The sequence below is a fragment of the Balaenoptera borealis genome, assembly GCF_965194805.1.
Source record: "Balaenoptera borealis genome assembly, chromosome: 14".
NCBI classification, from domain to species: domain Eukaryota; kingdom Metazoa; phylum Chordata; class Mammalia; order Artiodactyla; family Balaenopteridae; genus Balaenoptera; species Balaenoptera borealis.
In genome coordinates this window covers 61,239,176-61,265,019 of record NC_138875.1, presented here as the reverse complement: position 1 = coordinate 61,265,019, position 25,844 = coordinate 61,239,176, and the positions used below count along the sequence as shown (strand labels likewise).

Sequence of the window (25,844 nt, the reverse complement as noted above, 5' to 3'; positions counted from 1 at the left end):
CGTGGGCTGTGGCCCCAGGGCTTGTACCACCTCTCTGTCAATTAAGTCATGGCTGCAGGGGGAGAAACTTTTGGGAGTAGAGCTGAAAGTGTGGAAGGAATAAAAATAACTTTATTTACACTTAAGTGGACTTTAATATATTTTGCGAGATAGTAAATAAGGATCTTTTCTAATGCTGTGTAGAGGGGTTTTTTTTTTCTTTTCTGTGTAAGCAAGGAGGTTTTAATTCTCAGCTTTTCCATATGTCATTGGAGCACAGTGGCAATACTATAATCCTAAAAATCACATAATTTTTATGATATATTTAGCTTAAAATGCATTATGAGAATTTATCTTCCTACTATTTTTAGTTTTTTTATTATTGAAATTAGCATGGTATTATAGAATCCCGGGGTTCTTAAATGTTATCTCCTCCAACTATTACGTAATACTTTAATATCTAGACTTAACAGATGTTTACATCTCTGAGCACAGAACAACTGAAGGAAGAAGAAGCATTATCAGTAATATACGTAAACTACTGAATTTGTATGGATAATTTGTAATTTTTAATACTTGTCTAAATGCTTTATGTAGTATCTTCCATTGTTTTTTTTTTTCAGTAATTATTTTTATACTTTCACTTTCTTTTTCCCAAATAAAACAAAAGGACCAGAGATGAAGAAGTCCCAGAGGATGCACAGATCAGGCCAGAGGATGTTCCTACAGACCCCACTGTTAGTAATTCCAGCGTCAAACTGGAAGGTGCGCCGGACCCGGACATCAGTGCTGAAAGCCCTAGGAAGCCTCCAGGGGATGGCTCGTTACCTTGTCCTTTGTCCTCAGAGCCTCATCAGGAGGCAGCTAGTAATGAGGATGATAAAAAGCCCGGCACCTGCAGGTCTGCCTCTCGGTTGGAGGTGGGCTCCAGTGCGCAGGACTCAGCTCCCCTAGATCAGGAGTTGTACAACTCCTTCCACTTCTGGAGGACTCCTCTTCCCGAAATAGATCTAGATGTGGAGCTGGAGCAGGGCTCTGGGAACAAACTCGGCCCCGAGGGGCTGGAGGGAATGCCTGAAGCCACCTCCCCGGCTTCTGCAAACATCACCATGGCCACCAGAAAGGAACTGGAAGAGATGATAGAAAACCTGGAGCCACACATTGACGATCCCGACGTGAAAGGTATGGGAGTCAGTTCTTTATTCTGATAAAAAATGTTATTTTCTGACTTTTTTCCCCAGAAAAATTGCCTTTTAAAAATCTGTTTTGACCATTGTCATCATGTATTCTTGTCTGGATAAATGTGATTAGTCTGAATTTCAGGAAATAAATTCCAGCTGAGCCCGTCACTGTGTTCCTCAGTGTAGCAGGTACAGATGTGTTGGTTCACAAATCGCTCTCTGACTTGTTCACACTCACTCACTGTTTTTACAGTTTTAACCCTAGAGTCCTGCCTTAACTCTTCTGCTCTGGATCTCATTAACCTTTTTATAAACAGCAGATGCAGTGCTGTGTTTTACGGAAAGGCTGTAGTCTGTTAGCAGTGGACAAAGATACGTCATCTTCCTATGGAACGTGGTGTTTTAAGAGCTGTGGGCGTTTGCGAGGGTCCTGCTGGTGTCTTTGTTTCTCAGTTTGGACCTTGTTCCATTGGGTTACACGTGTGTCGCCTAGATTCTGCCATTGTGAACAGCAGCCTTGAAGGTTGTTGTGTGTAAAAATAACAAGTTGCTCTCACTCAGTGGAATAGGAGTGTGGGAATGAGGTCCCAGGCCACCCCACTCTGCCTGCCGGGGCCAGGGGATGGTTTACGGTCTGGGGCCAGGAACCTGATGCCAGCGACATCAGAGCTCCTACTGATGACGCTAACCAGTGACATCTGGAATGTTACCATAAAACAAAAAACAATTTTGAAAAATCCCCAAACTGCAAGTCTTCAGATCCTTTATCACTTTGTGGATTTTTTTTTTCCTTGTTCATTCTAGAAGCTAAAATTTCTAAACTGTCAGTTTGCTCACTGTTAACAAAACACCTATTTTTAAAGCAGACAAAGCGAAACCTTCAGTGTCCTTCTAAAACACACAAAACCTTGTTGTGTTTAAACTTGGAAAATTTCATCCGTGGAGGTGATATTAGCAGTTATCTTTATTTGGCTTTAACGTATCATGATTTTTAAAGATTTCCTATGGTAATTTTATACTTGGAGAAAAACTAAATGATTTGTTTGATTAAAGGCAAATTCATATCCTTGATGGTTGAAAGTTACTTTAATTTAACTGGCAGAAAGTCGCCTTTTCCAGAATGCTGTGAATAGTATCGGGCGCCGTGAGCCTCTGAGTCTGTGTCTGCAATTTATGCTCGCTCTTCGTGGACCAGTAGTTCATTCCTCCTCCTTGTGAGTGTTTTCCATAGAATGTCCTATTTTCTATCCCTCGTGGTGGATTATTTTCCCTGAAAACCTCACAGCTTTACTGTTCTCGCGAGTTCCTCAATTGTGGCTCCTGCCCTTGATTTTTACCCCCTTGAGCCCAGAATTCTGCATTTTATGACAACCTGGTGACGTAGCAAATACTGAGGTTTGGTTTTGTTTGACAAATTAGAATCTTCATCAGAATCTTGCCTTTGCCCCCTCCCTTCCACCCCAGATGAGGAGGATGGAGACAGAATTACACCTCAGATGTGCACATCTTGGGGTGATCAGCTCTTGATAAATGTTGTCTTTACAGGTTTCTGCTTTTTGTTGAAATAAATTTTATTATCATTTGTCAACTTAAGTTTTATTCAGTTGATCAAACTTCAGTAACTCTCGTGTTTTGTTTTTTGTACGCTCCTTACCTTTATGGAAAAAAGATTCCTAACTGGCCTTTGGCCCGTTCTGGGAGCTCTCCCTTTACACACCTGCTAGTCAGTTCTCTGACACGTGGTAGACACCTACTAAATATTAATGGAAATATTGAATAAGCTACTTTAAATTCTTTTTTTTTAACAAATAAGCTAAAAGTAATATGTATAGTTTGCTTTTTTAAAAACCCTACATGGACACGTATGAGTTTCAGGATATGACTTTGTGTTTCAGAAGGTGACTAACACTGTTTGACTTAAAATTTACAGGCTGCAATTGAGATTTTAGTAGTAATACTATATTATGATTTAATCAGTTCTCTTTCTAATTCAGCTCCTACACCTGTTACAATTTAAATTTGTCATGTTGTTCTTTCTGTCCATAATGTTGATACTTTCTTAACATATTCATTGATTGACTGATTCATCCAGCATCACTTATCGAGCACCTATTATGTGCCAGCTACTCTTCCAGGCAGTGAATATATACCAGCAGCAGACCAGACAGAAATCCCAGCCTCAGAGAGCACAGAGGGTGACACACTTCGTGTGTCAGATGTTCTGCAGCAAAACATCGGTGGGCAGGATTGGGGGCGGGAGGGCTTCGGCTGCAGAATTCCTGAGCATCTGAGGGCAAACTGAACCCGTGTTAATTGTAGTAACTATTTCTGACTTTTCATACTATTAGAAGGTGTTTTGGGTTTTTAAAGGGTGTACCTTAACTGTGGGTGCTTTTTCTTTTCTAATCTGCGGTTGTGGACAGTCTGTCACAGAAGGTCTACCTTTTTGAAAGGCAGAATTAACCCCAGTTGGAAACTAAGTTCTGGCCAGGGACTCAACTAGTTCTGCCGCATGTGTGTATTCTTGACTGGGGGCGGGGGAACGTCAGGGTGAGGTGGACCCTCAGAGTCGAGTTTCTGCTTTCATGAGCCACTGGGTCCCTTGTTCTTTTCCATGCTGTTTGGTGGGAATGTCGTGGGGAACAAGAGCAAGAGTTGGGATTTTTTTCCTCTGAGGCAGCCTTTGCTTCACAGTCTTACCAGTTTAACTCTTACCTTCTTTGAAGCATTGATAGATTCATTTTTTTTTCTTTGTGGGTCTCTAATCAAAAAACTTAAGTGTTTCCAGGAACTAGAATGAGATGTTCCTGTCAGAAAAAGAAAGCCCTTTCTCAGCTGTGGAACAGAAGTAGATCTTACGTGGAAGGACAGAAAGGGAGGTAGTAAAATGGGAAGAAGGTGTAAGAGAGCCCCTTTTCCAAACTCCCTGGCGTGTGGCATCACCAGGCTGATTCAGGATTGAGCCATGGCTGAATAGTGACTGATGCCGGTTTGATTGGCCGTGGCCAGTTCACAGACTGCAGAGGGGAGCTGGCCAGGCCAGCAAGTGCAGAGCTCTCTCCAGTTTCGTTAGGGCCGGTGGAATAACTGGGTCCACTGGGCAGTTGTGGTCCGAAAAATCATATTGTTTATTGATTGTAAGCAAGAAGTTGTTAGGAACTTGTGACTAACCTCCAGGACGGTGTGCGAGAGTCAGAGATGGAAAGGGTGAGCTCAGCCAGACCAGCGCTTCAGGGGGGGGCAGGAAATTCCAGGTTCCAGGCTGTCCCCGATTCTGAGCGCGAGTCACCAGGGGCCGCGTGGGCTCTGATCCTGGGGTTTCCGCCCGCATGGTGAGGAAAACGCAGACGTGGCGAAGGCCTGTGCTTCAGTTTCCTTCCGCTGGCCGTTGTGAGCCATCCGCTGAGTCTCAGGCAAGCCTGGGTTCTCCAGGGCCGCGGGCTCCCCGTGAGTCGGCATGAGGTCGTCCTCGTGACCTTTGTACCAGTCTTTTGAAGGAGGTAACCTCAGTGTAACTCACTGAAACTTTTGCGAACGTACAAACCTAAAGGTAGAGAGTAACATAGACGAGGAGTAGGCTGTCGTTTGCTCGGGCTGGTGGCCTGTGCGAGGCGTGTTCCGTGAAAGGCTTCCCAGGAACGGGTCACCATGCATGAGGGAGCCCACCCTCACACCCCCCGCCTGCATCTGCGGGGGCAGAAAGCATGTTCCGGCCCGTTGGCCTCCTTTCGTTCTGTTGTGATTTCATTGTGGAAACTTGGAGGATTCTAAAAGGGGAGCTGAAGTGAGTAAAGGATTAGTACAAATTGCAGCTGAAATTCCCAAAAGAATGAGGATGCTTTCCGTGAGTAACTTTTCATGATTAGACACCTTCAATTTAATCTATTCAGTTAGGTCATCATCCTGTATGTTTCTTGTGTCTCTCTTGCTGGGTACCTTGTATACTTAACTAGAATTTTATAAATGCTATAGCATAGTAATAGGTGATCTTAATAAAATGCTGATTGCTTTTTAATAATCTTTAAATAGAGTGGGAACACACTTTCTAATCTTTGTACTAAATAAATCTGCAGGTAAACTTTATAAATTCCTATATTTTGAGCATCCAGGTGGATTGTTACTTGAAGTAATGCTAAACAATTTCTTTTTGCTAATTTTCCTCATTTATTTCGGGGGGAAGGAAGAATGCTTTATCTTCACTTTGAATGACTTTTATAAAGAAGATGTAACTCAAAACGTAGACAGTGCCATTTGCCAGACTTCAGGGCTGCTGCTTGGTTATCTGTCATTTTGGTTTCCTGCAAGTGAGACAGTGCTTGTTTGGGATCCCTGTGTTGGGGACAAGTCACTAATTTCACTTTCAAAAAGAATTAGAGAAAAGTAAAATAAACCGGAATGAGATATGAGATGTTTAAATGTAACTGCCACAGAAATCTTTGTAATTCCCATTGTTTTATGTTGGCAGGGTCTGTGTGACTGCTCTCCTGCTAAGATAGCTTAGTAAGTAAGCCTCGCCAGTCCCGCTCATGCGTTCCCGAAACATAGTTCACTGACCCTGAATTTGACTAGATAGCATCTCTCTTTTCATACTAACGCAGAATAATGTACAGTAGTGGGTAAACATTTTTAATCTCATGAAAGCATATTAGTTTTCTACTTTTTCCCGCGGAGAACTAATGATTGACCACAGTAGAGGTTTTTTCCAGCTTTTCGATGGCAGTGTCCCAAAAGCACTGCGTCTCATTGATCCCATAACCCTGCGCAGGGAGAGCCCGGGCACCCGCGGCCCCGTGCTCACAGGCCTGTCGTTCCGCCCACAGCGCAGGTGGACGTGCTGGCCGCCGCCCTGCGCGCCTCCAGCCTGGACGCCTGCGACGAGGTCAGCGAGGCCACCCGGAGGGCCCCGCAGGATGAGCTCCCTGGCTGCAGACTTGACCACGGCACCTCCGGGCCTTTGACGAGCGAGGCCGTCGAGGTGAGGGCTCCGCAGGGCGTGCACAGTGAGCCGGGGGACCCGGAGCCGTTCGCGGGGCAGCCGTGGTGCTTGTCACGGCCCAGTTACCATGTCCTGTCTGTCGCTGGTTTTCTCCGTCTCCCTTCTGCATAAAGTAAAAGTCATCGTCACCACGTCCTGTCTCTGTGACATGAGTGTCATGTCCAGAGCTTGGAGTTAATAGTCAGCCCCGGGACTGTCTACATGACCACTCCGCAGCTTCAGTGTGGGTGTGGCTCACTGCAGTGAAATAATCTTACTGGAGACAAAGCCCTTTATCAAGAGTAATTAACTCTTCCCTTTTCTTTTTGGAGGGGTGCTTTGTTTCTGATGGGACCATTTCACTGCAGCGAGCAGCGCAGTATTCTGAGCGGAAGATCGGGACTTGAGGCCGCGTTGCGGGATTATCTGGACCCTGGAGTGTGCGGGTGGGTACTGTGACCAGCCCGCCTGCCTGTGTCCTGCACCGTCCTCCCCAAACCCCCCGACCCCCCACCAAGCCAGCACCACGCGGTGTCCGTAGTTCTCATCCCTTGTGTGTGTCGGCGGGAGAAGGAACACATGCTGGTGGCCAGAGGCAGGTGGTCTCGGGGCAGAGCGGCCTGGACGCTGAGCTCAGGGAGGGGGGCCTCATACGCATGGGGGCACGGGGGTCCCAGGGCCCCGGTGGATTCCTGGCTTGTTTTCTGTTGGATGACACCGGTATACTTAGAAATCTTGCGTAAAACCAGGGCTTCAGAATGAAACCCTGACCACTTTAACATCATTGGAGATTTCAGTACTTTATCTGAGTTTTAGAAGGTGTTTTGTTTTCATTTTGGGGTTGGCGGGGGCTGTTAAAAAAGTATTGGGTCGGCCAGAAAGTTGGTTCGGGTTTTCCTGTAACGTCGCGTGACAAACCCGAATGAACTTTTTGGCCAGCCCAATATATTTGTGAAATTAGAAATAGCCAGGAATAGAAATAGTAGAAGAAAAACTGTGTATGACATACCATACAACAGTTGCCTGAAGCACCCTCTAAATACTGTTTTATTGATAGCTAATTTTAGATATTGGGACCTTTTCAAAATTACTTCTAAATTTACTTTTTAATTACATTTGTTCTGGAATTTGTTTTCATACATTTAGCAACCTATTCTCAAAGTTTGATTTAAGGCAGGGGAATTCTTATGAGGTCTTAGGTCTGTTTATAAACGTTTAAAAGCATGAAGAATTTGTACGTATTCTTATCTTTTGGTGGCCTTGAAAGGTGAGTAACTTAGTAAGATAGTTTGAATGAAGGGAGCTCACAGACAGGACAGTGCTTTAAGTGACTGTTCTCTCCCGACAGAATATGGAGTCCGCCCTTGGCTATATTCATGATGATTCAGACTCGGGCACCAGTGGTGGTTTTAGCCCCGATGAGGAAAGGAGAGCTAAAGTGCAGGTAGGTGACCAAAAACGCTTTACTTCGTGCGGGTGTTGTTAAGTCCACTTTTAAACCCATTTCTCACCAAATTTGGCCCTTCTGATAATGTTTTGAAAATGAGGGCTAATATATCATACTTCTGATAAGAAAATTCAAGCAGTCGAGTAAAATATAAGCAGAAATCTTTCTCTTTTCACACCCGTGACCCCTTCCCCTCCAGGGTGACCGCGACCATGGGTCCTCTTGTATTTCCTCAGCGCGCCTAGGTGGACGCGCCAGCGCGTCGGCGTGCACCTTTTGTCTTTCAAAGACAGATAGAGCCAGGCCGTCACGCCTGGGTCTTCATGCCTGAGTTGCCAAGGATTGTAAGGTAGAGCTTGACTTCAGAGAGGAGAACGTGGAAGTACGGCCCAGAGCCGCTGTAAAGTGCTCTCGGCTGGCAGGGTGACTCGAATCAGAGGCTTTACATGTGGGGTCGTTGGAATGTGGTGATGCCTGCCTTTCTTTTTTCTTTTTTAAAGAGTCGTGTCTTGGAGCTCTTTGCACAGGAGCACAGACTCCCCCCAACCCCGCCCCCCCACCCCCAGCACAGCACCCACGTGGCCCCGCGTGAGCAGGGCTGGGATGGGCGTTCAGGTGTAGGTGTGCTGTGATATTACAAGTAAAGCCACGTTCATTGTGATCATGCCTGTGCTTTGCTTCTGGGACTGTCTGTGCATTATTATAAGTAGATTGCCTAGATCAAAGGGAGTGAGTCCTTTATTTCTGTTTGTTCTATTTCTTAAAAATGGAGTTGGTATTCATAGTGTTCTTTTTTTTGTTTTTTTTCCTTAGCCCTGTAAACCTCCCCCCTTTTTTTAATTTATTTTTTTAAATTTTTTATTTTGTTGTGTTGGGTCTTTGCTTCCGCGCGAGGGCCCTCCCCAGTTGTGGCAAGCGGGGGCCACTCCCCATCACGGTGCGCGGGCCTCTCACTATCCCGGCCTCTCCCGCCGCGGAGCACAGGCTCCAGACGCGCAGGCTCAGCTGTCGTGGCTCACGGGCCCAGTTGCTCCGCGGCATGTGGGATCCTCCCAGACCAGGGCTCGAACCCGCGTCCCCCGCACCGGCAGGCAGACTCCCAACCACTGCGCCACCAGGGAAGCCCCATAGTGTTTTAAAACATGCTTTTTCAAGCCAGTGCATACAGATTGTCTCATTCCTTTAATGAATTTCCATTTTAATTTATTTTTAAAAAATAGATAATACGTTTACAAAGTTCAGAATTCAGCTTCCTTCTCAGCTTTTCTCCTCCAGCACCCATTTTGCTTTTCCCCTAAAGCAGCCAGTTTTACCTTTATTTTGTAGCTCCTTCCAAAGCTAGATTTCACATACATAAGCAAGATCGTAGATATGTTCTTCTTGTCCTCGCATTTATACAAGTGGTTAGAGGTATGTACACTTTAAGTTTCTATAGATAATTGCTAAATTTCCATCTAAAGGCGGTTGTTGTTGTCGTTTTAAGATCCTTGTTGGTGACAATGCAGAAGAGGGCCTGCTTAGCCTCATCCGCTAGCTTAGCCTCATTCAGTAGGTTACCCCAGACTCTGCAATCTCTGCCAACACTGAAAGGTGCTGAGCTTATTTTTAATGTATCTCTTAAATTTAGTAAGCAGCTCTCATCATCCTCTAAGCTGTTGTCTGTTTTAAGATCTTGTTTGTTGTTTTCCTCCTTGAAGCTGCTTTTATTCATTTATACATGTATCTCCCTTGGCGTGTTTTCTTATCTCTTTTCAGTTATTGGAAACCTGAAACTTGGAGATTGGTTTTTCACTACTATATGAGGTGCAAGTGTGCCTAATTTACAAAGTCTGCACTCTCTCTTGGTTAGGACGTTGTGCCCCAGGCCCTGCTGGATCAGTATCTCTCCATGACCGACCCCTCCCGGGCGCAGACAGTGGACACCGAGATCGCCAAGCACTGCGCCTACAGCCTGCCGGGCGTGGCACTGACCCTGGGCCGGCAGAACTGGCACTGCCTGCGCGAGACCTACGAGACGCTGGCCTCCGACATGCAGGTGCGGGGGCCCTGTCCACGTTCCCTCGCGTGCAGAGAGCTTGCTGGTGACACCAGAGCACTCCCCCGTGGGTCCAGGCTCCTCCCTCCACCTGAGCAGCCTGCCTTCTTTTTTGTCTGAAGTGCTAGAATTAGCTTCCCGTTTGACCTGCTGAGGTTCCTAACTCAAAGGTGCTGTTGTCTAAAGTTCAAGTGCAGATTGATTCTTGAGAATATAGGGTTTCATTTTACCCCAGAAACAGTGTTATAAATGCTTCCTCCCTGATATTTTTCAACCTTCGCAGAACTGCAATTGCTTTGGCGCTGCCGAGGTCTGGGCCCGGCGGGCAGCACAGTGTGGGTGGGAGAAGGTTGATGGGTGTGTGCGTGCCTGTTTGTGCACACGTGTGCTCACCACCACCACCCATTTGAGAAACAAGAAATGGGAAACATTGACCCCCGGTCGTTTGTGGCTTTTTGTGGCTGTTTTCCCAGGCTTTGCCGACTTCATCCCCCCGCCCTTGGGTCTGGCTTCCATACACCCAAGTCCCTCTTCCTTCAGCGACCTTCCTCTCTCAGTTATTTGAAGGCACCTGCTGAGACTAATTTATACTGAGTTGTGAATGGTTATCCCTCGGTGTCTCAGTTGGCTCGGCAACTTGGAAGTCGAGCGTCCCCTTGGGAACATAGTTTAAGTCCCTCCTCCGACCTCTGGGGAAGCTGATCCCTGCTCAGCCCTCAGGGGTGGAACTGGGCATGGGACACATGGCCGATGACCAGCGAGTGTTTCACCCTCTGTACGAGTGGCTTTCCACCTTTATTCTGTGGACTCTCGGGGCTGCTGGTGAGGGGGACGGCTCTGGATGGGCAGGGCTTATCCGAACATCCTGCCTTCTTCCACTTGATACATTGAACATGAGTACAGCATTTTATCTCAAGAACAGGTTCTTGTGTTTGGGGGTGGGGATGAAGCCTTTGTTCTAAACAGCTTCTCAGCAGGTAAAGTTTTAAACTAAATAACAAAGTAAAATTTTTTAAATTAAGGTCACATGAAGAAAAAGATGTTTTTGACATAAAGTTTCCTGTAAATGGAGCGCATTTCTGTTCCGGTGTTCTTTTCCAGGGCTGCCCGCAAGAGATTTTCCCAATCTTGTATCTCTTTAATTGCCAGTTCTTTAAAGCGAGTTTTGTGGTTGTTTTTAATCCAGGGTAGTCTGTGCGGAGTCGGGAGGGGCACAGTGCAGGGAGAGGCACACCAGCCAGCCTTCGAGCCGTGTGGGACGCCAGGAAATTGGGCATCCAGTGCTCCGAGAGCTACACAGGCTTCACCACCAGTGATCTCCAAGCATTTTTTTCCTTCCTAAGTGAAAGGGGGATAATATATACTATGCAGGGATTTTGCATTTTTCTGCCAGTTTTTGATAGAAAGTAGGCATTTAAAACTTGGTATCTATTATTACTATTTTATTCTGATTTAACTTGAGATTAATAACATTCAGATATAATAAATTAACCTTCATGCATTGTGCAAAAGTTAAAGTACCAAGACTTTGTGATCAGCTTACTCACGCAGTTGTCTTTATTTCTGCAGTGGAAAGTTCGAAGGACCTTAGCCTTCTCCATCCACGAACTTGCAGTCATCCTTGGAGATCAGTTGACAGCTGCAGATCTGGTTCCAATTTTTAATGGATTTTTAAAAGACCTCGATGAAGTCAGGATAGGTGTCCTTAAACACTTGCATGATTTTCTGAAGGTAATTGTTAAGTTCTTTTGTATAAAAACGCACTAAAATTCTACTGTAGAGTTGAAGTTTTGACTTTATGCTGCCATCAAGATAGGTTTCTGTATGTTCTATGTAACAAATGTAGCCATGAGTTTGATGGTACCATGTGGTTAAAAAATAGTCCCATTCTGATCAATTTTGCTAGTGTCACTTCAGTGTTTAATTTAAAAATCACGCTAAATTTCATTTTTAAATGACATTAGATCATGGTTACAAACATTTGTACCTTTTTTCTCATCATTACTGAACTAACGTAGGAAATTCCATGGACATTAAGCCTTCTGTGGTGTGTCCTCACCCCTCTGATGTGGATCCCTGGTCTCTGACAGGAGCAGCGCTGACTTTACAAATTGTTTAATCCCGGAGAACTATTGTAGTCGTAAAGTTTGAGGTGCAGAAGTATCATAATTGAAATTGCTCTAATTGTCCGGATAATGTCCCCTCGACTCAGAATCCAGTGGGGAATTGCACATAGAATTTAAATATCACGTCTCTTTAGTCCTCTTAAATCTAGGACAGTTTCCCTGACTTTTCACCTGTAATGTCATGGACCTTTTTGAAGGGGCCAAGCCAGTGGTTTTGCAGAATGCCCCCCAATTTGAAATTGCCTGAGCGCTGTCACACAGTTAGATTCAGGTTAAACAGGTGTTGTCTGCCAGGAGTATTACCTCTCTACCTAGGTCCCTGGGTGTTTTTCTGAATGGGTTGCATCAGGGATAACACAATGTTGGCTCTTGGGTCCCTGGTGATGCTGAGTCCGGTCCCTTGGCCGTGGGTCAGCTCACTTTTCCATCGAGGTTATTGACTCCTCGGTGGGCGATTCTTTCAAACTCTGAACAGCTCTTTGCCTGAGTCCTTCACCCAGTGCTTTTGCATTTCTGCATCTGTACCCGGTTCTTGCCTGAATCACTTGTTACTGTGTGAGTTGTAAAATACTAATTTTCTGTTCTTTGTAATTCCTTCTGTGTTTACTAGTTACTATCTCCTGTAAAGATAACCTTTCCCTTGTCTTTCTCTGCCTTTTTGGAAGTTTTTTTTTTAGTATCAGTGTGGACTCTAGAATTACTTTTTTATTCTGTGTAATGTAATCTATTTCTGTCGTTTGATTTTTGTCGTTTGTTTTTTAACATCTTTACTGGAGTATAATTGCTTTACAATGGTGTGTTAGTTTCCTCTTTATAACAAAGTGAATCAGTTATACATATACATATGTCCCCATATCTCTTCCCTCTTGCATCTCCCTCCCTCCCACCCTCCCTATCTCACCCCTCTAGGTGGTCACCAAGCACCGAGCTGATCTCCCTGTGCTATGCGGCTGCTTCCCACTAGCTATCTGTTTTACATTTGGTAGTGTATATATGTCCATGCCACTCTCTCACTTTGTCCCAGCTTACCCTTCCCCCTCCCCATATCCTCAAGTCCATTCTCTAGTAGGTCTGCGTCTTTATTCCCGTCTTGCCCCTAGGTTCTTGTGATCACTTTTTTTTTTTTTTTAGATTCCATATATATGTGTTAGCATACGGTATTTGTTTTTCTCTTTCTTACTTCACTCTGTATGACAATCTCTAGGTCCATCCACCTCACTACAAATAACTCAGTTTCATTCCTTTTTATGGCTGAGTAATAGTCCATTGTATATAGGTGCCACATCTTCTTTATCCATTCATCTGTTGATGGACACTTAGGTTGCTTCCATGTCCTGGCTCTTGTAAAAAGAGCTGCAGTGAACATTTTGGTACATGACTTTTTTTTTTTTTTTTTTTTAAATCCTTCATGGGTTAGTTTTTTTTTTTTTTTTTAAAGCGCTCCTGACTTATTTATTTATTTATTTTATTTTTTGGGCTGTGTTGGGTCTTCGTTTCTGTGCAAGGGCTTTCTCTAGTTGTGGCAAGCGGGGGCCACTCTTCATCGTGGTGCGCGGGCCTCTCACCGTCGCGGCCTCTCTTGTTGCGGAGCACAGGCTCCAGACGCGCATGCTCAGTAATTGTGGCTCACGGGCCCAGCTGCTCCGCGGCATGTGGGATCTTCCCAGACCAGGGCTCGAACCCGTGTCCCCTGCATTGGCAGGCAGATTCTCAACCACTGCGCCACCAGGGAAGCCCCATGACTTTTTTTGAATTATGGTTTTCTCAGGGTATATGCCCAGTAGTGGGATTGCTGGGTCGTATGGTAGTTCTATTTTTAGTTTTTTAAGGAACCTGCATACTGTTCTCCATAGTGGCTGTATCACTTTACATTCCCACCAACAGTGCAAGAGGGTTCCCTTTTCTCCACATCCTCTCCAGCATTTATCGTTTGTAGATTTTTTGACGGTGGCCATTCTGACCAGTGTGAGATGATATCTCATTGTAGTTTTGTTTTTTTTTTAATACATTTATTTATTTATTTATTTATTTATATTTATTTTTGGCTGTGTTGGGTCTTCACTTCTGTGCAAGGGCTTTCTCCAGTTGCAGCGAGCGGGGGCCACTCTTCATCGCGGTGCGCGGGCCTCTCACTGTCGTGGCCTCTCCCGTTGCGTAGCACAGGCTCCAGATGTGCAGGCTCAGTAGTTGTGGCTCACGGGCCTAGCCGCTCCGCGGCATGTGGGATCTTCCCGGACTGGGGCACGAGCCCGTGTCCCCTGCATTGGCAGGCGGATTCCTAACCACTGCGCCACCAGGGAAACCCCTCATTGTAGTTTTGATTTGCATTTCTCTAATGATTAATGATGTTGAGCATTCTTTCATGTGTTTGTTGGCAATCTGTACATCTTCTTTGGAGAAATGTCTTTTTAGGTCTTCTGCCCATTTTTGGATTGGGTTGTTTGTTTTTTTGATATTGAGCTGCATGAGTTGCTTGTGTGTTTTGGAGATTAATCCTTTGTCAGTTGCTTCATTTGCAAATATTTTCTCCCATTCTGAGGATTGTCTTTTCGCCTGTTTATGGTTTCCTTTGCTGTGCAGAAGCTTTTAAGTTTCATTAGGTCCCATTTGTTTATTTTTGTTTTTATTTCCATTTCTCTAGGAGGTGGGTCAGAAAGAATCTTGCTGTGATTTATGTCATAGAGTGTTCTGCCTATGTTTTCCTCTAAGAGTTTGATGGTGTCTGGCCTTACATTTAGGTCTTTAATCCATTTTGAGTTTATTTTTGTGTATGGTGTTAGGGAGTGTTCTAATTTCATTCTTTTACATGTAGCTGTCCAGTTTTCCCAGCAGCACTTACTGAAGAGGCTGTCTTTTCTCCACTGTATATTCTTGCCTCCTTTATCAAAGATAAGGTGACCATATGTGCGTGGGTTTATCTCTGGGCTTTCTATCCTGTTCCATTGATCTATATTTCTGTTTTTGTGCAAGTACCATACTGTCTTGATTACTGTGGCTTTGTAGTATAGTCTGAAGTCAGGGAGCCTGATTCCTCCAGCTCCGTTTTTCCTTCTCAAGATTGCTTTGGCTATTCGGGGTCTTTTGTGTTTCTGTACAAATTGTCAAATTTTTTGTTCTACTCCTGTGAAAAATGCTGTTGGTAGTTTGATAGGGATTGCATTGAATCTGTACATTGCTTTGGGTAGTAGAGTCATTTTCACAATGTTGATTCTTCCAATCCAAGAACATGGTATATCTCTCCATCTGTTTGTATCATCTTTAATTTCTTTCATCAGTGCCTTATAGTGTTCTGCATACAGGTCTTTTGTCTCCTTAGGTAGGTTTATTCCTAGATATTTTTTTCTTTTTGTTGCAGTGGTAAATGGGAGTGTTCTCTTAATTTCACTTTCAGATTTTTCATCATTAGTGTATAGGAATGCAAGATATTTCTGTGCATTACTTTTGTATCCTGCTACTTTACCAAATTCATTGATTAGCCCTAGTAGTTTTCTGGTAGCATCTTTAGGATTCTCTATGTATAGTATCATGTCATCTGCAAATAGTGACAGCTTTACTTCTTCTTTTCCGATTTGGATTTCTTTTATTTCTATTTCTTCTCTGATTGCTGTGGCTAAAACTTCCAAAACTATGTTGAATAATAGTGGTGAGAGTGGGCAACCTTGTCTTGTTCCTGATCTTAGTGGAAATGGTTTCAGTTTTTCACCATTGAGGACAATGTTGGCTGTGGGTTTGTCATATATGGCCTTTATTATGTTGAGGAAAGTTCCCTCTATGCCTACTTTCTGGAGGGCTTTTATCATAAATGGGTGTTGAATTTTGTCATAAGCTTTCTCTGCATCTATTGAGATGATCATATGGTTTTTCTCCTTCAATTTGTTAATATGGTGTATCACATTGATTGATTTGCGTATACTGAAGAATCCTTGCATTCCTGGGATAAACCCCACTTGATCATGGTGTATGATCCTTTTAATGTGCTGTTGGATTCTGTTTGCTAGTATTTTGTTGAGGATTTTTGCATCTATGTTCATCAGTAATATTGGCCTGTAGTTTTCTTTCTTTGTGACATCTTTGTCTGGTTTTGGTATCAGGGTGATGATGGCCTCGTAGAATGAGTTTGGGAGTGTTCCTCCCTCTGCTATATTTTGGAAGAGTTTGAGAAGGAAAGGTATTAGCTCTTCTCTAAATGTTTGATAGAATTCGCCTGTGAAGCCATCTGGTCCTGGGCTTTTGTTTGTTGGAAGATTTTAAATCACAGTTTCAATTTTAGTGCTTGTGATTGGTCTGTTCATATTTTCTATTTCTTCCTGGTTCAGTCTCGGAAGGTTGTGCATTTCTAAGACTTTGTCCATTTCTTCCAGGTTGTCCATTTTATTGGCATAGAGTTGCTTGTAGTAATCTCTCATGATCCTTTGTATTTCTGCAGTGTCAGTTGTTACTTCTCCTTTTTCATTTCTAATTCTGTTGATTTGAGTCTTCTCCCTTTTTTTCTTGATAAGTCTGGCTAATGGTTTATCAATTGTGTTTATCTTCTCAAAGAACCGGCTTTTAGTTTTATTGATCTTTGCTATCGTTTCCTTCATTTCTTTTTCATTTACTTCTGATCTCATCTTTATGATTTCTTTCCTTCTGCTAACTTGGGGTTTTTTTGTTCTTCTTTCTCTAATTGCTTTAGGTGTAAGGTTAGGTTGTTTATTTGAGATGTTTCTTGTTTCTTAAGGTAGGCTTGTATAGCTATAAACTTCCCTCTTAGAACTGCTTTTGCTGCATCCCATAGGTTTTGGGTCGTCGTGTTTTCATTGTCATTTGTTTCTAGGTATTTTTTTGATTTCCTCTTTGATTTCTTCAGTGATATCTTGGTTATTAAGCAGTGTGTTGTTTAGCCTCCATGTGTTTGTATTTCTTACAGATTTTTTCCTGTAATTGATATCTAGTCTCATAGTGTTGTGGTCGGAAAAGATATTTGATACGATTTCAATTTTCTTAAATTTACCAAGGCTTGATTTGTGACCCAAGATATGATCTATCCTGGAGAATGTTCCATGAGCACTTGAAAAGAATGTGTATTCTGTTGTTTTTGGATGGAATATCCTATAAATATCAATTAAGTCCATCTTGTTTAATGTATCATTTAAAGCTTGTGTTTCCTGATGTATTTTCATTTTGGATGATCTGTCCATTGGTGAAAGTGGGGTGTTAAAGTCCCCTACTATGATTGTGTTACTGTCGATTTCCCCTTTTATGGCTGTTAGTATTTGCCTTATGTATTGAGGTGCTCGTATGTTGGGTGCATAAATATTTACAATTGTTATATCTTCTTCTTGGATTGATCCCTTGATCATTATGTAGTCCTTCTTTGTCTCTTGTAATAATCTTTGTTTTAAAGTCTATTTTGCCTGATATGAGAATTGCTACTCCAGCTTTCTTTTGATTTCCATTTGCATGGAATATCTTTTTCCATCCCCTCACTTTCAGTCTGCATGTGTCCCTAGGCCTGAAGTGGGTCTCTTGTAGACAGCACATATATGGGTCTTGTTTTTGTATCCATTCAGTGAGCTTGTGTCTTTCGGTTGGACATTTAATCCATTTACATTTAAGGTAGTTATCTATACGTATGTTCCTATCACCATTTTCTTAATTGTTTTGGGTTTATTATTGTAGGTCTTTTCCTTCTCTTATGTTTCCTGCCTAGAGAAGTTCCTTTAGCATTGGTTGTAAAGCTGGTTTGGTGGTGCTGAATTCTCTTAGCTTTTGCTTGTCTGTAAAGCTATTAATTTCTCCGTCAAATCTGAATGAGATCCTTGCTGGGTAGAGTAATCTTGGTTGTAGGTTTTTCTCTTTCATCACTTGAAATATGTCCTGCCACTCCCTTCTGGCTTGCAGAGTTTCTGCTGAAAGATCAGCTGTTAACCTTATGGGGATTCCCTTATGTTTTACTTGTTGTTTTTCCCTTGCTGCTTTTAATATTTGTTCTTTGTATTTAATTTTTGATAGTTTGATTAATATGTGTCTTGGCGTGTTTCTCCTTGGATTTATCCTATATGGGACTCTCTGTGCTTCCTCGAGTTGATTAACTACTATTTCCTTTCCCATATTAGGGAAGTTTTCAACTATAATCTCTTCAAATATTTTCTCAGTCCCTTTCTTTTTCTCTTCTTCTTCTGGGACCCCTGTAATTCGAATGTTGGTGCGTTTAATGTTGTCCCAGAGGTCTCTGAGACTGTCCTCAATTCTTTTCATTCTTTTTTCTTTATTCTGCTCTGCAGTAGTTATTTCCACTATTTTATCTTCCAGGTCACTTATCTGTTCTTCTGCCTCAGTTATTCTGCTGTTGATCCCTTCTAGAGAATTTTTGATTTCATTTATTGTGTTGTTCATCTCTGTTTGCTCTTCAGTTCTTCTAGGTCCTTGTTAAACGTTTCTTGTATTTTCTCCATTCTATTTCCAAGATTTTGGATCATCTTTACTGTCATTATTCTGAATTCTTTTTCAGGTAGACTGCCTATTTCCTCTTCATTTGTTTGCTCTGGTGGGTTTTTGCCTTGCTCCTTCATCTGCTGTGTGTTTCTCTGTCTTCTCCTTTTGCTTAACTTACTGTGTTTGGGGTCTCCTTTTCACAGGCTGCAGGTTCGTAGTTCCCGTTGTTTTTGGTGTCTGTCCCCAGTGGCTAAGGTTGGGTCAGTGGGTTGTGTAGGCTTCCTGGTGGAGGGGACTGGTGCCTGTGTTCTGGTGGATGAGACTGGATCTTGTCTTTCTGCTGGGCAGGTCCACGTCTGGTGGTGTGTTTTGGGGTGTCTGTGGCCTTGTTATGATTTTAGGCAGCCTCTGTGCTAATGGATGGGGTTGTGTTCCTGTCTTGCTAGTTGTTTGGCATAGGATGTCCTGCACTGTAGCTTGCTGGTCGTTTAGTGGAGCTGGGTCTTGGTGTTGAGATGGAGATCTCTGGGAGATTTTCACCGTTTGATATTACGTGGAGCTGGCAGGTCTCTTGTGGACCAGTGTCCTGAACTTGGCTCTCCCACCTCAGAGGCACAGCCCTGATGCCTGGCTGGAGCACCAAGAGCCTGTCCTCCACACGGCTCAGAATAAAAGGGAGAAAAAATAGAAAGAAAGAAAGAAAGGATAAAATAAAATAAAGTTATTAAAATAAAAAATAAAAATAAGAAAAAATTTTTTTTAAGTAATAAAAGAAAAAATGGACAGACAGAACCCTAGGACAAATGGTAAAAGCAAAGCTATACAGACAAAATGACACACAGAAGCATACACATACACACTCACAAAAAGAGAAAAAGGGAAAAATATATATATATCGTTGCTCCCAAAGTCCACCCCCTCAATTTCAGATGATTCGTTGTCTATTCAGGTATTCCACAGATGCAGGTACATCAAGTTGATTGTGGAGATTTAATCCGCTGCTCCTGAGGCTGCTGGGAGAAATTTCCCTTTCTCTTCTTTGTTCGCACAGCTCCCGGGTTTCAGCTTTGGATTTGGATCTGCCTCTGTGTGTAGGTCGCCTGAGGGCGTCTGTTCTTCACTCAGACAGGACAGGGTTAAAGGAACAGCTGATTCGCGGGCTCTGGCTCACTCAGGCCGGGGGGAGGGAGGGGTACAGATGCGGGGTGAGCCTGCGGCGGCAGAGGCCAGCGTGACGTTGCAACAGCCTGAGGCGCGCAGTGCGTTCTCCTGAGGAAGTTGTCCCCGGATCACGGGAGCCTGGCCGTGGCGGGCTGCACAGGCTCCCGGGAGGGGAGGTGTGGATAGTGACCTGTGCTTGCACACAGGCTTCTTGGTGGCAGCAGCAGCAGCCTTAGTGTCTCATGCCCGTCTCTGGGGTCCACGCTGATAGCCGCGGCTCGCGCCCATCTCTGGAGCTCCTTTAAGCAGTGCTCTGAATCCCCTCTCCTTGCTCACCAGGAAACAAAGAGGCGAGAAAAAGTCTCTTGTCTCTTCGGCAGCTCCAGACTTTCTCCTGGACTCCCTCCCGGCTAGCCGTGGCGCACTAGCCCCCTTCAGGCTGTGTTCACACAGCCAACCCCAGTTCTCTCCCTGGGATCCGACCAAAGCCCGAGCCTGGCGGGTGAGCAGACAAGCCTCTCGGGCTGGTGAGTGCTGGTCGGCAGTGATCCTCTGTGCAGGAATCTCTCCGCTCTGCCCTCCGCACCCCTTTTGCTGCGCTCTCCTCCGTGGCTCTGAAGCTCCCCCCTCCGCCCCCCGCAGTCTCCGCCCACGAAGGGGCTTCCTAGTGTGTGGAAACCTTTCCTCCTTCACAGCTCCCTCCCACTGGTGCAGGTCACATCCCTATTCTTTTGTCTCTGTATTTTCTTTTGCCCTACCCAGGTACGTGGGGAGTTTCTTGCGTTTTGGGAGGTCTGAGGTCTTCTGCCAGCATTCAGTAGGTGTTCTGTAGGAGTTGTTTCACACGTAGATGTATTTCTGATGTATTTGTGGGGAGGAAGGTGATCTCCGCGTCTTACTCTTCCACTGTCTTGAAGCTCCTCCTGTCGTTTGTTTTGACCATCAAATCTGGCGAATAAGAGCCCCTTAAGCCACCTCCTGTGTCCTTTTGATCAGCCCCCTCACTTGCAGGCACATCTTACTTTCAGGCCCACCTTCTCCTTTCTCTCCAGCCGGGAGTCAGGATCTCTCCAAGGAGCCCTGGTCTTTTCTGGTGGAGAGCTGGGATTTAGAAGCCAAGATCCAGGCACTAGACGTGCTCATTGCTCCCAGACGTCGTTTCTTTTAGGCTTTTTCAGGGGACAGGAGCTAGGAGGGATTTTTGGGGGGGTTTTAAAAAATTATTTAGTTCATATTGCATCTTTACTTCCAATCCAGTACCATTTCCTCTCCTTTCTTCACATTTTTTTTCTTTTCTATTGTGGTAAAAACTCTGTTTTCAAAAACGTTAAATTATTTAGTCATTTGCTCAATTCTACGTTTTAGAACTACTCCACCATCAAATCAACCAAGTAATGGTCAAGATTTCCTTCAGCACTTTCTGTCATTAGAACATGTTCCATGAAGATAGATGGTCAGAATACTGAGTTTAAAGTTAGACTTTTTCTGTGTGACTCTTATCTGTTTGATGTAGTTAAATTTATTTGCTTCTATTTTTATCAACTTTTAGGGTTTTCCCCCTTGTTGACTATAAACCTACTCTTAAATATTTATAGAATGGTTATTGGGATAAATTTATTTTTTTCACTCAAATATTTATTGAGCACCTACTGTGTGCCATCACAGTGCTGTCCACTGGGCTCACACTATGAGTAGGTGCATAATCCCTGTCTTCAAAGGGTCTGTGACAACAAGGATGTCACAGGAGTGTTCTAGTAAAGCTTTGCCCGGGGACAATGGACAGTAGAGGCCACTCACTGGCTCAAGAAGCATATATTTCAAAAGGGGAGAATGACTCTTGAAGATAAACGGGATTATCAGGGAAAATGGACTTAATACCAATTTTTAAAACAAATGTACCTACTACATCTGTTCTCCTTCAGAAGAACTAACCATGTGATTTAGAGTCATTTTTTTTAAGCAGTCTGGTAAAGGAAATAATGTCTCCACCATGTCCTAGTGAATATTTTTATTTGTTTCTTCAGCTTCTTCATATTGACAAAAGAAGAGAATATCTTTATCAACTTCAGGAGTTTTTGGTGACAGACAATAGTAGAAATTGGCGCTTTCGAGCTGAACTGGCTGAGTAAGTTCTCATACTTGATCAGACTGTGTTTCGGGGCGGGGGGTGTTGCTTCCTCCTTACCTTTCCTGGATTTCTTCATCACTTTGTGTGGGCCCAAGTTTCTGCGTGGTATCCTGTTCCTTTAACACTGCCTGTAACACAGGTCTTGCTGGCAGTGAATTTTCTCAGCTCTTTTTTGTAAGACCATGTCACCTTCACTTTTTTTTAATTGTGGTAAAATACACATAACCACTTTTGCTGCTGGTGCAGTGTCCCCCCGTCTAGTTGTAGAACATTTCGTCCTCCCAGAAGGACACCGCACGCCCATAAGCAGCGGCCCCGCAGCCATCAGTCCGCTGTCTCCGTGCGTGTTTGCTTTTCTGAGCGTTTGCTCCAGATGCGCTGCGTAACCCCCGGCCTCTGTGCGCGGCTCCCTCCCCAGCACAGTGTTGTCGGGGTCCATCCATGTGGCAACTGTGTCAGAACTTCGTTACTTGTGATGAGTGAATAATACTCTGATGTGAACATACCACCTTTTAACCCATTCATCTGGGTTGTTTCTGCCTTCTGGCTGATGTGAGTAGTGCTGCTGTGAGCATTGATGTACTGATACAAGTTTTTTGAGGTGGATTTGCTGAGTCATCCGCTAATTCTGTTTAACTTGTTGAGGAGCTGCATGACTGTGTCCACAATGGCTGCAGCGTTTTACGTTCCCACCAGCAGTGGATGAGGGTTCCCATTTCCCCACATCCTCCCTGGCACTTGCTGTTTTCCTTTTTTTTTTCTTTCTTTCTAATTGTAGCCAGTATTACAGTGGGTGTAAAGTAGCATCTCACTTTGGTCTTGATGTGCATTTCTTTAATGTTTAGTGATGTCCAGCACCGTTTCTTGTGCTGTTGGCCATTTGTATATATTCTCTGGAGAAATGTCTATTCAAGTCCATTGCATATTTTTTAATCGGGCTGTTTGTCTTAAATTGGGTTGCTGAATTGTAAGAGTTCTTTATTAAATATTCTGGATTCTGGACTTTACCTGCATTTTCAAAAGATATCTTTGCTGGGTGTGGAGTTTGGGGCTGAGTTTCTTTCGGTGCATGACAGGATAACTGCCCTGAGTTCTGTCTTGCCTGGCCTCCTCTGCAGCTGGTGTGGACGGCTGAGCCCGTCCAGGCAGCAGGTGCTGGGTTGGGTGGTGGTGTCTCCGTATGACCTTCTGTGCCCTCTGCACTTCATTTCGTCCAGCCGTGGGCTGCCGTTGCCTTTTGCTGATGGTGCGAGCTGCGGCTGGGGGCCTCCTCTTCCCATGCTCTGCGCCCCCTCTGTGCCTTCGCCCCTGCATCCCTTCGCCCCTTCCACCCCTGCATCCCTTCATCCTTCCGCCCCTGTATCCCTTCACCCCTTCCACCCCTGCATCCCTTCATCCTTCCGCCCCTGTATCCCTTCACCCCTTGCGCCCCTGTATCCCTTCACCTCTTCTGCCCCTGCATCCCTTCATCCTTCCGCCCCTGTATCCCTTCGCCTCTCCGCCCCTGTATCCCTTCGCCTCTCTGCCCCTGTATCCCTTCACTTCTCCGCCCCTGTGCTCGCCACGCCCCTCCGCCCCTGTGCCTCGGCATCCCTTTAAGCCTCTGCCCCCCTCCTCCCCCCCACCCCCGCGCACGCGCCCCTCCTTCCCTGCTTTCATCCGACCGTGCTCCCCTGCGTCCCTCCATCCTCCTAGCCCTGGGCTGTGGTTGCCACGTGGTGGAGGCCACCGGGTGCTGGGTGAGGGGGGCCCTCTGCCCCTTGGTTCGGCCTCGGTCTCGGGGAGGCCTGTGTGCTGGGCCCCCCAGAGGCCCCACCCGCCCTGGGGCTCGTGTCTCTGCCCTGGGCCCGTGCTCGGTCAGGGCAGTGCTTCCCGCCCCTCCCCGGCAGGACGAGACTCGCGCTTGGCTCCAAGGCTCTGCGGCCCCACGCTGGGAACAGGCTTTCCTGTCCCCTGTCCCCGGCTGCAGCCTGGCCTTGCCTGGGCGGGGGGATGGACAGGCTTTGCTGCCCCTCCACGGGCCGCAGGAGGCTTTTGCTCCTTGAGAGGCGTCTGCGGGGCGTCTCTCGGGGGATCCACGTGCCCTCGGGCGGGGCGGCTCATCGCTGGTTGTCTGTGTCGTCCACCTCCTGCCGATGGCACACATAACCCACCGCAGACACATAGCCCGGGAGGTGGGAGTCTCAGCGTGTCTGTGGTCCTCCTGGGAGGGTGTCGCTGCGTCCTCCACTCAGGCTGCTGGGGGACGCCCTGGTCCTCGGTTCTCGGCCACTTGGTGGGAGCAGGCGCAAGAGGGGCCTCCCTGTGTCCCCCACCCCTGGTACCGGAGCCTCCCTGAGAAGCTGCCTGGAGCCTGACGGGTACACGGCCGGCTGCCTGAGGCTGCTGGCACCTTCTCAGTAGACGGCTGCTGTGTGGACGGGAGTTTCCCAGCAGGTCCTCAGCAGTCACCGCGGGACCATGTCCCGTGTCCCCATGCAGCCAGCCAGGACGCGCTTTGCTCTGTGTCCGTCGCCGTGGATACAGTTCCGCAGTGTTTGTGTCCTGAACGTGTGTGTTGTTTAGATGCAGATCCAGACACACAGCGTCCAGGCCAGTCGCTGGTCTCTGCATGTGTTCCTTTCACAGACACGACCCCGGTGATTCATGCTTCAGATGAGCAACCTATTTTCATTTGTCGTGTTTATTGTTGAATTGTAATTGTATTTTTATTTTTATAATTCACTTTGTAGACAGCTGATCTTACTTCTAGAGTTATACAGCCCCAGAGACATTTATGACTATTTACGCCCCATTGCCCTGAATCTGTGTGCAGATAAAGTTTCTTCTGTGCGTTGGATTTCCTACAAGTTGGTATGTGTTCAAGTTCTTACAGCCTTAGCCCAGCACACGTTTGGTGAGAACACCATGCAGAGGTGTGGCTCACCGGCGCATGCCCCCCTAGGTCGGCGAGATGGTGCGGAAGCTGCACCGGGCTGCGCCGCCCACCTTCGGGGTGGACCTCATCCGCGAACTGGTGGAGAGCTTCGGCCGCTGTCCCCGGTGGTCCGGGCGGCAGGCCTTCGTCTTTGTCTGCCAGGTGAGTGCGGCCGCACCGGCTGCCTGTCTCCTTGGGCCCCTTGCCCCCCTCCACACCCTCGCTCTCATCCTTGAGGGCAGAGCTTCGCCATCTGGCTCATCGTTCCCCGCTCCGTCCCCCGAGCTCCCGGAAGCGGCGCTGCCCCGGCCATCGGTCCACGGAGCTTGCGGGTCTGCGGCTGTGAACGTAACTGTGATGCCAGACCTCCGTGGGGCAGGTCGCAGCTGTGCGTCTCTGCGGGGACTTAACTGTATCCCTTTGTTTTGAGCTCCTGAGTGCCTGGAATATTGTTTTAAAAAGCTGTAACTGAAACCTGAGGCACTTGAGTTGTTTCTAAAAGGTTTTGCGAGCTGGTATTACTTACGGCCTGGTCGACTGAGCCGGCAGATTGAAGCAGGTCTTTCTGTCCCCAGACCGTCATTGAAGATGAATGCCTGCCCATGGACCAGTTCGCTGTGCATCTGATGCCACACCTGCTCACCTTGGCAAACGATAGGGTTCCGAATGTCCGCGTGCTCCTCGCGAAGACACTGCGACAAACTCTGCTAGAAAAAGGTAGGCAGGCGACCCACGAGGAGAAGGGTAGGTGGTGGGGACACGGGACAGGTGGGCGCCCGAGCGGAAGGGTTGGGGTCGTAGGAATGGTCTGGTCCGAGAATGTGCTGCGACTTGTTAGTGGTGGTTCCTGTCGAGAAAGGACACAAGACGATTAAGGGGCGAGGAGAGTGATGTTGAATTTTCACTGTTCTGTTCTAGATGAATTTTTCTTTATAATTTAAAACTTAGTAGTTTGGAAAGTTGGAAATTCAGTGAGGACTATGTGACGAATACTGCCTTTGGTTCGCCCCACGTGAACGTCTGTTGCTGCCATCGGGGCGGGAGGCGTGTTTGAGTTTCCTCCTGAGTTCATTCATTAGGCAGAAGACGTGCCCCTTAGTGTTTGCGTTGCTGCAAATTATGAGCACCTCAAGATTCAGGTTGTTTTACTTATTGTAATCCCCCCAAAATGCCTAATAAATATCATTTGAATGCGTGAATTCATGAACAAAGCACAGAAAGAAGTTTGTAATAGACTTCAAAGAATATGGGCAAATGAACGTTGCTTCTTTTTTCTCCTTTGGAATTTATCATATTGAACAGACAGAGAGGACTCTGGTTTTGTGTGTGTGGTTTGTATTTGGAAATGTTTTTCCTTTCACTGAGTTAATTAATAGCTGTAACAAGTACAAGTTTTAACATATTTACTAACATTGCTGCCATTAAATATCATGAGATTTAGTCTGTTATAAAAACAAGATAGGGGCTTCCCTGGTGGC

The 25,844-nt window shown here is 45.6% G+C and overlaps 1 protein-coding gene across 8 annotated transcripts in view; it reads left to right on the top strand.

Annotated features, from left to right (window-relative positions):
• PPP4R1 (protein phosphatase 4 regulatory subunit 1) overlaps positions 1–25,844 on the top strand; it is a 70,585-nt gene that overhangs the window by 43,154 nt on the left and 1,587 nt on the right. For 7 of the 8 annotated variants that reach the window (XM_082354037.1, XM_082354035.1, XM_082354036.1 and 4 more), the window contains 9 exons: positions 650–1,161; positions 5,981–6,135; positions 7,484–7,579; positions 9,432–9,617; positions 11,187–11,348; positions 21,346–21,446; positions 24,182–24,302; positions 24,394–24,528; positions 24,942–25,083. In XM_082354037.1, coding sequence (XP_082210163.1) covers positions 650–1,161; positions 5,981–6,135; positions 7,484–7,579; positions 9,432–9,617; positions 11,187–11,348; positions 21,346–21,446; positions 24,182–24,302; positions 24,394–24,528; positions 24,942–25,083 — 1,610 coding nt within the window. The remainder of the gene's footprint in view (positions 1–649; positions 1,162–5,980; positions 6,136–7,483; positions 7,580–9,431; positions 9,618–11,186; positions 11,349–21,345; positions 21,447–24,181; positions 24,303–24,393; positions 24,529–24,941; positions 25,084–25,844) is intronic. The other variant, XM_082354038.1, reaches the window with a different exon arrangement.